The following is a 15,788-nucleotide window of genomic DNA, read 5'->3' as shown; positions in this document are numbered from 1 at the left end:
GACCCGTTTATTAAACGGGTCGGTTGTGGCAAACACGAACCCAACCCGTTTATTAAACGGGTAACCCGACACGACCCGCCAACCCGTTTAATAAACGGGTTGGGTCGAGTAAACGGGTTAGCGAGCAGGTTGACGAGTTGACCCGCCCACCTAACCCGTTTATTAAACGAGTCAGCCGGGTTGGCATACCCCTAACATGAACCCGACCCGTTTAATAAACGGGTTAGGTGGGTCGACCCGTTTATTAAACGGGTTAGTTTAAGCTCAACCCGAACCCGCCTAAGAGGCGGATTGGCGAGTCGTGTCAAGTTTTGCCACCCCTAGGCTGCGCCCCTTCCCTTTTCCTCGCTGAAGTCGGGGAAGGGGTTGTGCCCCTTCCTTGTTGACCATCAGGGTGTGAGAAGAGGCACAACCCCCTTCCCTTCTCATTCTCTTTTTTCGGCGAGTTGGCAGGTAGGGGTGATGCCCCTGTTGTCGCCCTCCTTTCAGGTCGGCAGGCAGGGGTGACACCCCTGCTGCCCCCTATTTGCTAACAGGCGGGCAGGGGTTGCGTCCCTGCCCCTCTCCCTTCTGTCTAAGAGACGGGCAAGGGTTGCGCCCTTTGTCCATTTCCTTTTTCTCAGGGCGGGCTAATAGGGCAGGAGTTGCGCCCCTTGCCCCCCCCCCCCTTCTTTCTTTTCCTTAGGTCGACCCCTGGCGAGGGTCGACGCGTCTTTCTATGTTAGAATATTCATGCTTTGTTCTTTCGCAGTTTGCACGGCGAATCTCGCTTGCACCCTGCGGCCCGAGCTCTTCGTTACATACACACGAAGGGAAGCGCAACCCCGAAACCCTCAAGGTAGGGAAAAGTCGTGCAATGGACTTTGGATGAACTGAACTAAGCTAAAACATTTAAAAATGGAGATTAAAGCAATTATATGTATAGATATATATTTATAGAAGTATTTTTTTTAACTAAAGGATGCAGTTTTGCGATCCTTGTTCTTTTCATTATGTCATTTACTTTGCCGTTGCGCTTTAGTGCACAGGCTTTTTTGCTTAACGCATTTATTTAGCTTGATACGCAGTTTTGCATATCAAGTATTGCTTTCTGACAATTACTTTTGTCGCCGCGCATTGCGCCTAGGCTTTACTTACGCACTACTGCTTTCAGTCTTTATTTTGTCGTCGCAAATTGTGCCTAGGCTTTGCTTAAGCATTCCTGCTTTCAGTCCTTTCTTTGTCGCCGCGCTTTGCGCACAGGCTTTGAGTTTGCATTTCTACTTTCAGTATTTACTTTGTCGTCGCGCATTGCGCCTAGGCTTTACTTACGCACTCCTGCTTTCAGTCTTTACCTTGTCGTCGCGCTTTGCGCCCAGGCTCCTGCTTTTGCAAATACGTCATTACCGCCTCGCCATTGCACACGACGCTCATGATTTCGCTCATCACATGCACTATTAGATGCATCCTCGTGAAGTATGCATAGGTGTTTACCACTCTCCCCCTTATGATAAGAGATGAGTGAGAGGCTTAAACGATACATCTTCGACTAAGGAGAGGGATCCCTAGCAAGGATCCCGGCTTTTCAAGTGAGCAGTCCTGCAAACTAGACTTGAAGATTTTTTGGAGTTACGCTAAAACATTAAAAACTGTCCAAATCTACGTATTTGAAAAGGGGGTGTTTGTCTATTTCAGTTTGTGCATCCGGCACATCTCGGGTAACCCCGAATTGGGGCTCGAACGAACTTCTTGGCGAGGGTTCTGTTGAGAAACCCGTATCCTATTTATCAAGGCCAGTAACGAGCCTTGCATACATTTTCAATTCCTGATACGTCTATTTGACCAAGGTTATGCACTCTTGCGCTCAATGCGCGCCTTTGCACTTATGCATTTTTGTTTCAAAAAGGAATTCCTAAAGTGAATCTGTGATTCCAAATGCGTAGCCTAGTTAAGCAGGTTTTGAAAGTCGTTGTTGCACGATTGCAACCCAGTCTCCCAAATTAGAGTGTTTGGGAGATATGCTTTACAACTTCGGTTTCGTGTATCCGATATAACTCAGATGACCCCGATGAGGGGCACGAACTTGTGTTTTGGGGTGGTTATTTTGAAAAACCCTTATCCTCGTTTATAGAGATCAGTATCGAGAGGTATGCGCAGCATACGGATACTGTGATAAACGAATGAGAGATCTGTGGCGATCTTGCCTCGCTCGAGTTGCACAATGTTGTACTCACGTTTTGAAAGATAAATCATGTTGAAAGGTTCAACATACTCTAATTATGCTCTTTTGCAAAAGATGCAGGTTTTTCGCATGAGCGCTAAAATTCTTAATAAAAGGATTTCTATTCACGAGTCCAGTTTTCCAAATATACAATTTTGCAAAGTAAAGTTTGAGAACCTCTTTGAATGAGAAATAGCATCCAAATCTCCCAAATCGACGTATTTGGGGTAGTGTTTTTGCTAACTCTTTTTACGTTTCCAACATAACTCGGATAACCCCAATTAGGGGAATGGGTATGAGTTTGGGCGGGGTTTCTGTTTAGAAACTTGTATCTTTAAACAGTATCGCAAGACATGCACAACATGTTGATACTGCGATAGATTGGATAAGAGGTCTGTGGTGATCTTGTACTGTGCAAAGTGCACAATGTTGTTCAAGTAGTTTGAAAGACTTGAGCATGTCAAGTCAAACTAAATGTTTGTTGCATCGAGTTGGGGTTTCTTTTGAGAAACCAATACCCCTTTCATCATAGCCATGCTTTTAGACAGGCACGACCTGTTTATACTATGATGATTGGATGAGAGGTTCGTGTAACCTCGAAGTATGCAAATGACACTTTGTAGAAATCAGTTACATAATGATGTTTCGTCGTTACACGCAAGATGCTCGTGTTGGTTTAAAGAACCGGAAGCGAAGGGGAAAGCGAAAAAAATGAAAAAAATAGAGAAGCGAGGGGGAAGCGTGCTTCCCATAAAAGGGAAGTGTGCTTCCCAAAAATGGGGGATGCTTCCTCACGCGTTTCGAAAGCGCGACATTTTGCGCTTTCGAAGCGCGCTTCCGATAACTCTGGTTTTCACCCTCGCAGTAAGTTTACCCCTCTCATTGTGGTTGTACTTTTGAACAGGTACTTTGCGTATTGCGATAAGTCGGATGAGAGGTCTATATTTACCTCGAACGTGCATTAGCCCGTGTTTGAAATCACAATGGTGATGTTTCCACACTCACAAAAAGTTGACCCCTATTATTATGGTTGTATTTTTAAACAGGTACGTTGCGTACTGCGATGAGTAGGATGAGAGGTCTATGTTTACCTCGAGCGTGCAATGGCGCGTGCTTTGAAATCACAAAATGGTGATAGATCGCCTTCACAGGCAAGATGCTCGAATGGTTGAAAGGCTAGAGTATGTAGAATGGGTCGTCAGTTAAGTAATGCCTGACGCATTCATTCACCTTTGGTTTCTGTCAAGGGAGATGATGGATCGGTACAAAAACTCCAATGAACAGGTTGTTGACAACCACCCCACGGGCAAAGATCTGGCCTCCCCAGTCATTGGAGTTACGGGAAACGGGTTACAAAAGTTAGCTCAACACTTCTGCAAAAGTTAGATGCATCCTTTGAAACAAGTGGAATAACTGCCTTTGAGGAATCCTCTCTCGGTCACCGGCCGTCCCCTTAGGACCAGACTCAACTAGCTATTCGGGGTATTGAAAATACATGGCATAATAAACCCCCGAACTAGTCTCAGTTGTTTCTACGATTTGTGCCTTGCGCGTACACCCAGGCCAGCTAATATCGAAATAAAAGTTATACGGTTCATGTTACTTGTTGATTACACATTGTGCCTTGATTAACTGTTAATGCTAGTTATAGCATTTCTATGTGGTGATTAAACTGCTAATGCTAGTTGTAGTTTTTCTCCTGCACTGATTAATTGTTAAATGCTAGTTTTAGCATTTCTCTTGCGTTGATTAACTCTTGATGCTAGTAGTAGTTTTCATTTATTTAAATTGCTAAGCATGATAGAATTAAATATAATTACTTAATTATGTTTTATATTGTCTCACTTGTGTACCTACCAGTTTTTCGTGAAACTGACTCATTTTATGGGCACAGGTCATTATTAGGTTTGTACGTACTCCGATGGCGTGATGAAATCAAGATGAGACTCTTTCCTTGACGTTTCGCTCCTGAAGACAGTTTGGTAATTTTGCATAAAGGCTTTCTAGAAAACTCTTTCTTTGTACAAGTCTTAAATAATTATAAAGTGCATTTCAGAATCTATTTGGTTTATTAAATATACGGAGTTTCAAATTTGTTGCGAAAGAAAGTTTGCGCTATAATGCGCCCAAGGTCCATTGACTTGCCATTTCAAACATTATTTTCCGCTGAATTACTATTTAAAAACTCTGATAATATGAATGATTATAAAGCTTTCGAATTTTTCATAAAAAGTTACAAGTCCTGGATTTTGGGGTGTTACACTGATGGTTCGCTGGAGGTTTAGGTTCACCCAGATTGAGCCGAGTGAGTTCAGTCATTGATTCCTTAGAGTCCACCTTCACAAGTTCAGTACTTGGACTTGGGCAGCAGCCAAGTCTTCCTTGGTTCCACGACCTTTGAAAGGTCTGGTCCTCAGCGGTAAGATAAGTAAAGGAGAGAGAGAGAGAGAGAGAAAGAGAGAGAGAGAGAGAGAGAGAGAGAGAGACTAGAAGCTTGAGGGAGGGAGAGAGAGAGAGAGAGAGAGATTGAGAGTTGAGTTTAGAGAGAGAGAAGGAGAGACGAGTTTGAGAGTGAGATGCAACTTTGCAATTCATTTAGCATGATCCTCAAGCAGCATTACATGGGCTATATAGATTTTATAGAGGTTCATAAAGCCTCTTTACAAGTTACAAAGCTGAAATTAAATAAAAACCTAAACTAAGGTAAGACTTCTTTGACTTAGACTAAAATTGGAAAAACCTTTCTAAGTAGTAGCTATTCTTAAGTAATACCTCATAAGTTCAATCTTAAGAATAGGTAACACCTCTTAAGACTTAAACCAAAATTAAGTAACACCTTCTTTGACTTAGCTAGAATTAAATAAGCTAATTCCAGCCACTGCTCTCTTGCTTTAACTCCCTTCCCACGACCACCTACGCTCCCAAAATAGGGGAAGTCGACCCCTAGGTGGGCCCCACTTGGGCCCGCTGGTCCACTAATGCACTTTCGGATCTAGGTCCTTCCAAATGAGATCTGGTTCCTTCATGCTCCACCCCGTCCAATGCCGAACTGAATCTAGGTTCTACTGGGTCTGTATCAATCTATTACTCTAATTTTTTGCAAGCTCATACAAATTATTCATTGTTTGGGAGCTTTTGAGTTAAATTCGTCAATGGAGGGAAGATACCCATATAGAAATGAATTAATGTGGAGATATTGTAAACCCCATCGATTTTTAGAAAATATGAATGAAAGTGTTATTTTCATGTGCTAGTAATTTGTGGTGGATCATATATTTATTTGTTTATTTATTCATGTTGAATTCTCGGATTATTCATTGTTATATATGTTTTGTCTTGTTAGTTGCTAATTACAATACTATTATTTAACATGTTATAAACTTATCTGATGTTCTAGAATTCTAATAATTATGGAGTTTAATTTTTTTATTGTGTTATGTCTTTTCTATTTTTAATTTTAATTTTTTTACGACATACTTTATGATTTGATATTATATTAGACCATTTTGATATAATTCTTACAAGATTGCTTTTTTTACCAAATAACAACCAGAAAAGAAACTCACCAGGATCATGTTGCTATCTCACAGCAATATTAAATTTGGAACCACTTTTAATGATAGGTTGGACTATAATGTCAATATTTTCACAGTAAATTACTTTAATATTAACTACCAACTTAACATCTGCAAGGATTAGGCATGTGCAACGTTAAAATATGCCCTTTATGCTGTACGAATCAGCAGATCAGATTTGATCAGTCAATAATGCCAAGTTAATGCTACACAGTTAATTTAAAATGATTATGTTTTTTATATATGTTGTGTTACTTTGTTTTTGATGAATTGTTCAATAAAAGCCAGAAAGCATGTTGAGTATTATGGATTATATAATATGTTATTTATATATGTATGTGTTATTGTGCTTCTGTGAAATGGTTGAAAGCAAATTTTGTTGATTATACTGAATATGTTATGAATAATTGAATATATATATATATATACATATTAAGGTTATGTATATTAATATATTTTGTGAAAGCAATGCATGTGTAATTTTGTACTTGTGTTATGAAAACATCTTTTTAGTAAAAGAATTAAACATATTTTTATGTATATTTTAATTGGGGTACCAACTGATCAGACTAGTCCTACCTAATCCTCGACTAGTCTTTTTAGGGGCCTACCGACTAAGCACCGCCTAACGCTTTTGACTACATAGGATGCCAGAATCAGCATAAGGTGTCTATCTTCCACAGAAGCAGAGAAATGTGTCATGACAACAACTACTTATGAATTAGTATAGTTAAAGGAGTTGTTAGAAGACTTGGTAGTTCGTATAGCAGAACCCTTAAGACTATGTTGTAACAACAAGAGCGTAGTATAGATAGTGGGCAATCATACATTCCATGAAAGAACTAAGCACAAAGAAATAGATTGTCACTATATTCGCAAAGAATTCTGAAAAAGACCATCAGGTTGCAATATGTGTCATCGAACTATCAACTGACTGACTTTTTCACCAAAGTGCTTCTGTCACTTAGATTTCACTTCCTCCTTGGCAAACACTTGATTGTTGCAAGGTGAGTTTGAGAGGGAGTTAAGATATTGTATCTAATATATATATATATATATATATATATATATATATATATATATATATATATATATATATATATATATATTCTTGTTGTATGTAAATTGAAATACCCGTCAAGGGTATTTCAGTCTTTTCCATTGATGTAATAGGCACGGTCTAGTAGGGACTGCATAATCTTTTTCCCTTTTTTTATTTTACTATTTTTGTTTTTAAGTATTTTATTTATTTTGTCAAATGATTGTTGGGGCAGTTGGACTGCCTCCCATGCCTCTCGTTTTGGCATAGAGGGCACTATAAATAGATCCAGTGTTATTAAAAGTGTGCCTCAAGGCGCAAAAAGCATGCCTCGCTTCAAGGTGAGGGCCTTTGTGCCTTGAGGCGCAGATATAAAGCGCAAATGCCCCAAGGCGTGCGCCTCATACGCCTTGAGGCACACGCCTCGGGGCGAGACGCGCCTCAAGGTGATAACAGCCCCCCCGACCCTAATGTTATATTTTTTGAGAAACACGCAGTTGGGGGCCTGTTGTTTTCTGAAAAACAGAGAACCGAGGAGACGAGTTAGGAGGAGATGAGTTCGGGGGCCAAAAATTTGTTTAGGTGTATTAGGGTTTGTTGTCGGAGAGAAAGGAGGAGACGAGTTCATTCATTTGAAACACACAATTTGTACATTTTGGTAAGTTTCACTTTTTCCCCATTCTTGTTCTCGGTTTGTATTTTCTATTTTTTCTTCGACTTATCTTTCCATTTTTTGATTTGCAAAGGACGAATGGACTGCAGCCCTCTGCCCCGAAATCTCCTATATAGATTGTGATATGCTGGTCATCTTTTTAGGTTTCTTTAAGGTGTGGGATAAATGCCCTACTTCTTTTGAGTGTTGATTATGAGACTTTGTTACTGCAGCCTCAAGAATCCTCTTAGGTTTTTAATATTAATTCTTTTTTGTTTGATTTATTCTAGTTTATTAGCTTAAATAAAATAAATTAGGATTTTCTTTTGATTTACTACGACGGACCTTTGGTCCAGACCGTTTTGTCAAGGGTGCTTCTCATAACAAAAAAAAAACTTAGTGGATCTTCTGGCTGGCCATCATCCTAAATCAATTCTTAATGGTTTTATCTCTTTTAGTAGTCAGTTGAGCATGTTATTGTGGTAACAGAAAAAAAGATTTAAAAGTTGTCAGTCATTGAATTGATTTGGCAAGCCATGCACAACTTGCTACATCCGATTGAGGAAGAAAAAAAATCAAAACATATGTTGAATCCATTGAATTGATTAGTTGTTAATGCTAACATGCATTTTTTAATTATGTTCATATGATGTTGTTAATGCTAATATGCATTTCGTTGTTAATTTTTTATTGAATGAATGCGCATATTTTATTTCTTAGATACTTACATAGATCAAGTTGTTGCATTAATGTTACTTTTACATGTTAATCTCATATTTTTTCAGTATTTATTTGAGATCTTTTTATTTCATGTTGGTTGTTGTTTCATCAATAAAGCATTTTTTTTATTTATAATTTTAGATATTTTTTATAATCTTTTTTAAGTTTAAAAAAAAAAATTGAGGCTTACGCTTTACACCTCGCCTAAGATTTTGGTGAAGCGCCTCGCTACGCCTCAACACTTTTCACAACACTGAATAGATCCCTCTAGTGTGTTGTAAGGTAGTGCTTTCTAAGCATTTTGTGTGAAGTAATACAATTTATATTTTTACATTGTTGTTGTCTAATGAGTTGTTGTTGTGTATCTCCTTTGTGAGATTGTACTTGGTCCATAAGTGGCCCCTTTATATTGGTGCTCTCTTGTAGCCCTTAGTGGCATTCTATTGTATTTTTCTTGTCTCATGACAAGTACAACCAACCATTCTAGAGAATGTCTCCGGGTCCATAAAAATGTGATCTTTGAACCGAAAAAAGAGGATTTTGAGCCAAGATTTCCTTATCAACAGACAGAAACCAAACAAGTCATTGATTAAAAAAAACGGTTACCACTCACTTAAGATTTCACAAAAATAAACTCGTTGATGGTATTCGCATAAAGGCAAGAACCAAATACCCCAAAACAAAGCATAGAAAGTAGAGACTAGAGACCTTATACAAAAGCACGAAACCCCGTTCAACCTCACCAATTATTCTCCCTAAAGAACCATCACAAGAAACACTTTGTGGATTGTGGTACTTATCTTATGTTTATGTTCACATCACCCATGCACGGATGTATGCACAATGATGTAACTACGTTTTCTCACCAGAATACTACTGTTTAATATAGTCATCACTGCAAAATATGGAACTTGGCAAAGCTTCGCCGAGAAGAACAGGTACAAAAAGTAAAGCAATATTATTCCACCAAGTGAAAACAACAAAGATGGATGAAGCATGTAAAACGAAAACTATGAAGCAAGAACCATAAAATCTGAAGAAGAATGAAAAGGCACTTACTTGTGGTTCCTCTAAAGGATGCTTTAAAATTAAATGAGATGCCATCATAGATAGATCTAACTCAACATTGTGGCCAATGGAACTGTGTGAATTATAGGTGCACTGTGGACTAGCACCATGCTCTCGATTTATACGTGATAAATCACGCATACTTAGCAATGGGCTAGAAGTGGTGAAAGGTAAATAAGAAGGACGAAGGCCATCCGATGCCCTTTGAAGAAGCAAACCAAAAGGAAGTGCCCAAATTGATGATACAGAATATGGAAGTGGTAGACACATCATTTCACCTGCAATATTCACCTCATTAAAATTATGTATTGAAAAATAGCACATCTAGCCCATCCCACTCTATCATAAAGCCCTAGGTTGGCAGGATACAAATCCTCGTTGTAGTTTTAGAAGCATCCCTAACTTGCTAGTTCTTCAAATGAATTGAGGGGCCCCATCACTACTTCTGGAGCATCTGAATTTTCCTCGCCCACTTAGGCATTTCATTCTAGAATTGCTCCCATCTGGCACTTTCGGCTTTCTTTCTAGGAAAATAGCACATCTAGATTGGAAATGCACACACGTGCGCACGTGCGCTAGAGAGATATGCTCTATGCAGCAGCATCTTTTCTTTGACAGAAGGGCGATTCAGAAGTTCAGCAGTCTGTTATAGTGTTTTAGAAGAGTAACGGATAGATGGGCATACCAGAAGGCCAGAAGATCGTCAATGTCTCAACTTGCAATACACAGAGCATTGGCTCTGACATTGTCTCCATGCGACACCAGCGAGCCTGTAATAAGATACCAAGAAGCAACCGAGCAAACGAGCAAGAGTGAGAAGAACGAAGAGTACATTTCAACTGAACGAAGGTATCACAGGCAAACATTCTTATATCAGACAAAATGGTGAATGCAATCAGACAGAAACAGCGATGGCATCAACAAAAAAGGGGGAAGGGAAAAAGAGGAAATGTTTTGGGAGTTCTAAACTAGCAGATCATGAGAAAATAACTGAAATGTTTATAATCCATGTGCCGCTGGTAAAATAATACCATAATAATCGATGAAGATGAGGTGTATCTTCTATGAACCCGTGAACCTGCACTCCATATAATCCTGTGACAAACAAAGAAGCTGTCTGTTGAGAAAAGAATCCATAGGGAACTAAGAACATTGCAAGAAACAAACAAGTAGATAAAAGGAGTCCGAACTGAACGTCGAAGACATATGAATCAAAAAATGAAATCATATGGCAAACATCCGCAAAGAAACAGAGTTCAAGCAGAATTAGGGTGACTCTTTTGCCTAATCCGTGTGAAAACCCCATGAAACTCCCCTTGCAATCCAAGTTACAAGCTCCAGAAGTTCATTAAAAATAATGATGATTGTCTTTTTACGGCAGAAATGAGAAATGACGGAAGTAATCGTGAGAATAAGGGCAACAGCAGAGGCGTATGGGAGAAAGAGGGACACTGACTGGTTTCCCCTGATAAATATCTCATGATCGCTTCCATCGCAGGAGGCGGAGGCCGCCTCGTACTCTGCGGCGTTGTTTCGATCCCTAGTGATCTCTGGACTGAACAGGAAGTAGTCGAACTTGTCGTTGATGGTGGGGTCCCCGTCGGGTTTTCCGTCCATGGCTTCGACGATGAGACCGAAGGGCTTGAACTCCCTCAACACCGAGAGAGTACGCACTCCAACGGCTGCACACATCCTTGACGCCTCCGGTGGGCAGAGGCAAAGCCTTGCAGTTGTAGCAGACTGGGAATGTGGGAAATGCGGGATGGAATGGGAGGGAGGCGGGAAGCAGAGAGGGCGATCTCCTGTGCTTTGGCTTTTGATAACGTGCTCAAGTGCGCCCCCTCACCTTGATTACTAGGCCTTGCCTCGTGCGCAAAATTGAGTTACGGGGCATAGAGTAATCGGCCGCGCTAACCGCCCATCTCCGGACGGTACAGTGTGGTAATAAGTAAATATTATAAATTTCAAGCCATTTGGTAATCATCCCATAAAGGAGTTTGTGTCGAAAGGTCGGGTTTGTTTGAGAGGGGGTTGTGTGTTCACCCCCGAACACAAATTCGTGTTGGGGGTATCTACGGAGAAATATCTTGGTACCCGTGATAATTCATATACCAATGTTATTGGTGATGATTTTATAGTAAAATAACATATAAAAAATATATGTGATTAACGGAAATGTCCTCCCATAAGATATGTGTTTGACGAAAATGTTCTCCCATAAATAGCATTGCACATTCCTGCGAGTCCAGGTTTGTGTTTGGGTTTTTAGCTTGTGTTACAATACATTATCGACTTCTCATTCATGCCTTGTGTTACAACACTTTCTCAAGTTCGTTTCTATCTCGTGGAGATAACTGTAAATCGATCAATTGGTTTGATTATTGGTGGACGGCATAGAAGGATTTGTCGACCATCTCTTTTTACAGTCTTCTCTTCTTCTTCATTTTCGTTAGGCAGTGTCATTAAGGCATCGTAAGTACATTTCCATATCATCATGCTATTGTTGAAGAATGTATGTCATCGTGAGTATCATTAAGATGTTGTTTTATTATTGCTCATGGATGTTAGCTTTTTTTACGGTTGAAAGTTTGGAGATATTTGTAAGATGTTGAGACCTTCTGATAAAAATGCTTGGTTACAAATGCGATGAAGGGCCTCTACCCCATCCAGTATTGTTTATTCACTCAATATATGTAATGTAAATCGCAGTTGTAGTAATACAGTATCGATTTGTGAGATATCGTTTTGTTTGTTAATATCGATTTGTAAGCTATTATGTTGAATTGTAGTATTGATTTGTAATATATTATGTGATATGTATATCGATTGTAAGATATTATGTATTTTCTAGTATCGATTTGTAAGATATTTGTAGCATAATTTTAAAACATGTGCGTGCAGAATTTACATTGTTGCACGCTTACGGTGGTGATTTGTGTATACAAATCGTTGCTCATTTAACGATTTATATTAAAATCGCTTCACAGTGACGTAGATATAATTAAATCATTGTCACGTGAATCGGTATCATCAACACATATGATAAATCATTTTTTTATTGGCATGCTAAATAAGAACTTAATGCATAGTATAAGCAAATAACAAATCGTTGTTGCTTTTATACTATGATTCATTCAATTGTTTTTTTGACTTGCTTAACTAATTGATATCTGTTGTTATATGCATATTGAATAAATCGTAGTAAACATATGTGTTAGCCAACACAAATTGATATATTGCTTATGACAGTGGTGAGCTTATCATCTGGTTGGAGAGAAGATGATGTATCTCAATCATTGAAAAGTTATAGATAAATGAACATTTGTACTAATGACACACCTAAAGAAGTGAACATGTGCACTAATGATGCACATGATAAGAAGGGTGCAGACATTGAATTTACTCTTGACTTTAATGTTTCAACTGAATAAATGCAATTCAATAAAGAAGTAGACGATCGTGATAGTACACTTGATAAAGGTGCAAGCACTGGGAATGTACATGATAGTACACTTGACTATGTTCTTGTAGAAAGATTGCAACTTAATAATGAGGAAGGTGCATACAAATTTTACAATGATTATGCTTTAAAACTTGGCTTCAGTAATAGATTATATTCTTAGTCAAAAAATGCATAGGGTGTCGTGGTGAGAAAGATATATGTTTGTTCTACGAAAGGTTGGAAGAAGTCAAGTAAAAATCCAACAAGGAGCAAGCCAGATTCAAGATGTGGTTTGTCCAGCGAGAATGGTGTTAAGAAGACTTCTGAATGAAAAATATGTAGTTCACATTTTAATCAATAATCATAACCATGAATTAACAGTTTCATTTATGACTCCTTTGTTAAGGTCACATCATAAGTAACTGAAGTGCATGCTGCAATTGCTGAAATAGCTAATAGCGTCGGCATTGCACAAAGAAGATATATAATTTATGCACATATATAGATGGCGATCGCGAGAATGTGTTATTCATACCTATGTATCCAAGAAATCACTCGAGAAGGAAGAGGACAGATAACTTGAAGAATGGAGAAATATGTTATTTTGTTGAATACTTACAGAAAAAAACAAGCAAAGACCCTGATTTCTTTAGTGCAATGCAACTAGATGAAGATCGATATGCCGTGAATATGTTTTGAGCAGATTCAAAGTTAAGAGTAGATTATGAATGCTTTAATGATGTGTTTATTTTTTATATGATAGTGAAGATTAAAACTGAACAATGGTCATTTGCACAGTTTGTCGGAGTGAACCATCACTTACAGAGTTGCATATTAGGTGACGCTTTTTGTATGACGAAACCAAGAAAACCTTTGAGCGGTTGTTCAAAGTATTTACACAGACAATGAATGGGAAGCACCGTGAAGTTGTACATACAGATGATGATCATTCAATTGCGGCTGCAGTGCCTCATGTATGCTCAGATGCACATAATCGCCTATGTTTGTGACATGTTTTTCAAAATGCAACAAAGAACATAGGACGCATATTTCATCATAAGACAGGGTTTGATAAAAAGTTTACGAGGTGTATACTTGAGAGCGTAGACGAAGTCACCTTCATGTCTTATTGGGAGGATTCAGATGTACCACTTTGAAGACTGTGTGTGGTTACAAAATTTATATACAGCCAAAAAGAAGTGGGCATCGACATATGGAAGACAATACTTTTGTGCATGCATGACAAGCACACAAAGAGTTAAATCTATGCATGCAACACTGGAAAAAAACTTGTATTCATGTTTAATAATGTTTTGCTTAATGGAACAATGTGAATTATGGGAAAGATCGGCATTCCCCAGTTATAAAACAACAAAATAAAAAATCTCAACCAAACAATGAACCCAAAGCCCTAGAAACCGAACAAACTACGAAATGAAATCTTTCATAGAAATAAACATAAAAAAAACAATACCCAAACATCAAGAAGCAATTCACTTACTTAAATCAGCAACCAAGAATTACAAAGAAGAAACACACGAGGGAAAATGATAAAATACAACTAAAAAGAATATCAGAGAAGCCCAAAACACAACTTCATTAGAGGAGGGGGAGAAAAAGATATAAATGGTTACCTGACAATAGTCGGGGTCCTAACGTTGTGGTAGTAGCGTCCGACGAGAAGAAATGATGGCGAGGGTGGTCAACGACATCAGTTTGATGCAGAGAGAGGTTGGGCTCCGTTTGACGCCCACGCGAGGAAAAGAGAAGGGGAAGAAGTGAGTAGGGGAAAAGGAGGTCGTCGGCTGGCAGAGGTTGGCGACGACGCTTAGCTCTAGCTGGTCTCCAAACGGGGAAGGAAGGAGGAGGAAGATGGCTTGGGAGGCTGCGTGAAGGAACAAAGTAAATTGGGGAAAGAGGCTCATTTAGGGTTTTACGGGGTATCGTCAGGTTTGGATCAGACCCGGTTTGGGTCTGGTTCGGTCTCAACCCAAGGAATGATAGAAAAATGTGAAAAATTATTTGTAACTTAAACTAAAAAAATAGTTTATAATGAAATGGGTCAAGTAAAATACAATAACATTAGGAATAATTTAATTGGAGGCTAATAATTCTATTCTAGACAAATTTTTTGGTTTTAAAGATAATACTCTTAAATTAAAATATTTGTAAAACTAGTTTCATGAATAGACTGACCTTTCTTGCAAAATTATTCTAAGAACCATTAAAATGTGTCCCATTAAGTTCAAAACGCCTTAGAAATGCCTAAATGGGTTTGTGACTCATTAGAATGATTGAATTGAATACTTGAATAATATTTTATTTACATTAATTATTGAAATGACCATTTTACCTTTCTTTGTCAGAAATATATAATTAAGAGTATAAACACACAAAATTTACAATAAAAGATAAAAACATAAAACTTAACTCGAAATAAGCAAATCCTTTTGTTTATTTTTGTTTAAAAATTTATAGGTTTTATAAGGCAAAATAACCAAATGAGGTACTTGAAAAGGTATAATTTTGGTTTTTCAATTCCCAAAATTTGAAGGAAAGTGATTCTAAGGCTATAAATGATTCTTAAGGGAACTCGAAAAGTCTATAGCAGGTTGGAATGGTATATCTTATGTTTTGCAACTACAACACACGATTTTCAATGCAATATCGCTAACGAGTTTGGAGGGAAGCAAGACTGCATAGTTGAGACACCGAAAAAAACTTGGGCCTTTCGATATAGGTGATCGACCAACCCTTGGGGGTTTGGTCCTCACATGGATTAGAGAGAGATTGTAGAGGGAGCGGAAGGAGAAAGAAAGAAGAGAGAGACATGTTATAGAGAGGGGACATCCAGAGAGCAAAAAAGCCAATTCATAAATTCATTGATATCAAAAGGGGAGCTAAATCCTCTATTTATAGTATTTGGCCTCGGTTTGGGTCTTGCTCTAATAAAAAAAAAACTCAAAACTACATACAACTCTTACTGTTTAAACAAGATCCTAACTGGCTGTCAAAATTAGACTAGAGATGGGGTCAGTTAATCTAATTAGGGTCCCTCCCTAACCAGATCCTAAAGATCAATCTTAATTACT

At 38.4% G+C, this 15,788-nt stretch overlaps 1 protein-coding gene across 2 annotated transcripts in view; it reads right to left on the bottom strand.

Annotated features, from left to right (window-relative positions):
* Nucleotides 1-11,058, bottom strand: part of EMB2771 (E3 ubiquitin ligase) — a 164,509-nt gene extending 153,451 nt beyond the window's left edge. For both annotated transcript variants that reach the window (XM_090002699.1, XM_090002700.1), the window contains exons 1-4: nt 10,711-11,058; nt 10,286-10,349; nt 9,940-10,024; nt 9,246-9,532 (exon numbers count right to left, since the gene is read on the bottom strand). In XM_090002699.1, the coding sequence (XP_089858825.1) occupies nt 9,246-9,532; nt 9,940-10,024; nt 10,286-10,349; nt 10,711-10,946 (672 nt within the window). In that variant the 5' untranslated portion in view covers nt 10,947-11,058. The remainder of the gene's footprint in view (nt 1-9,245; nt 9,533-9,939; nt 10,025-10,285; nt 10,350-10,710) is intronic.
* Between the last annotated feature and the right edge of the window lie 4,730 nt (nt 11,059-15,788).

Source organism: Nuphar pumila, chromosome 4 (assembly GCF_984573655.1).
Source record: "Nuphar pumila chromosome 4, dmNupPumi1.hap1.1, whole genome shotgun sequence".
NCBI lineage: Eukaryota > Viridiplantae > Streptophyta > Magnoliopsida > Nymphaeales > Nymphaeaceae > Nuphar > Nuphar pumila.
This window is presented reverse-complemented; position numbering and strand designations above follow the sequence as displayed.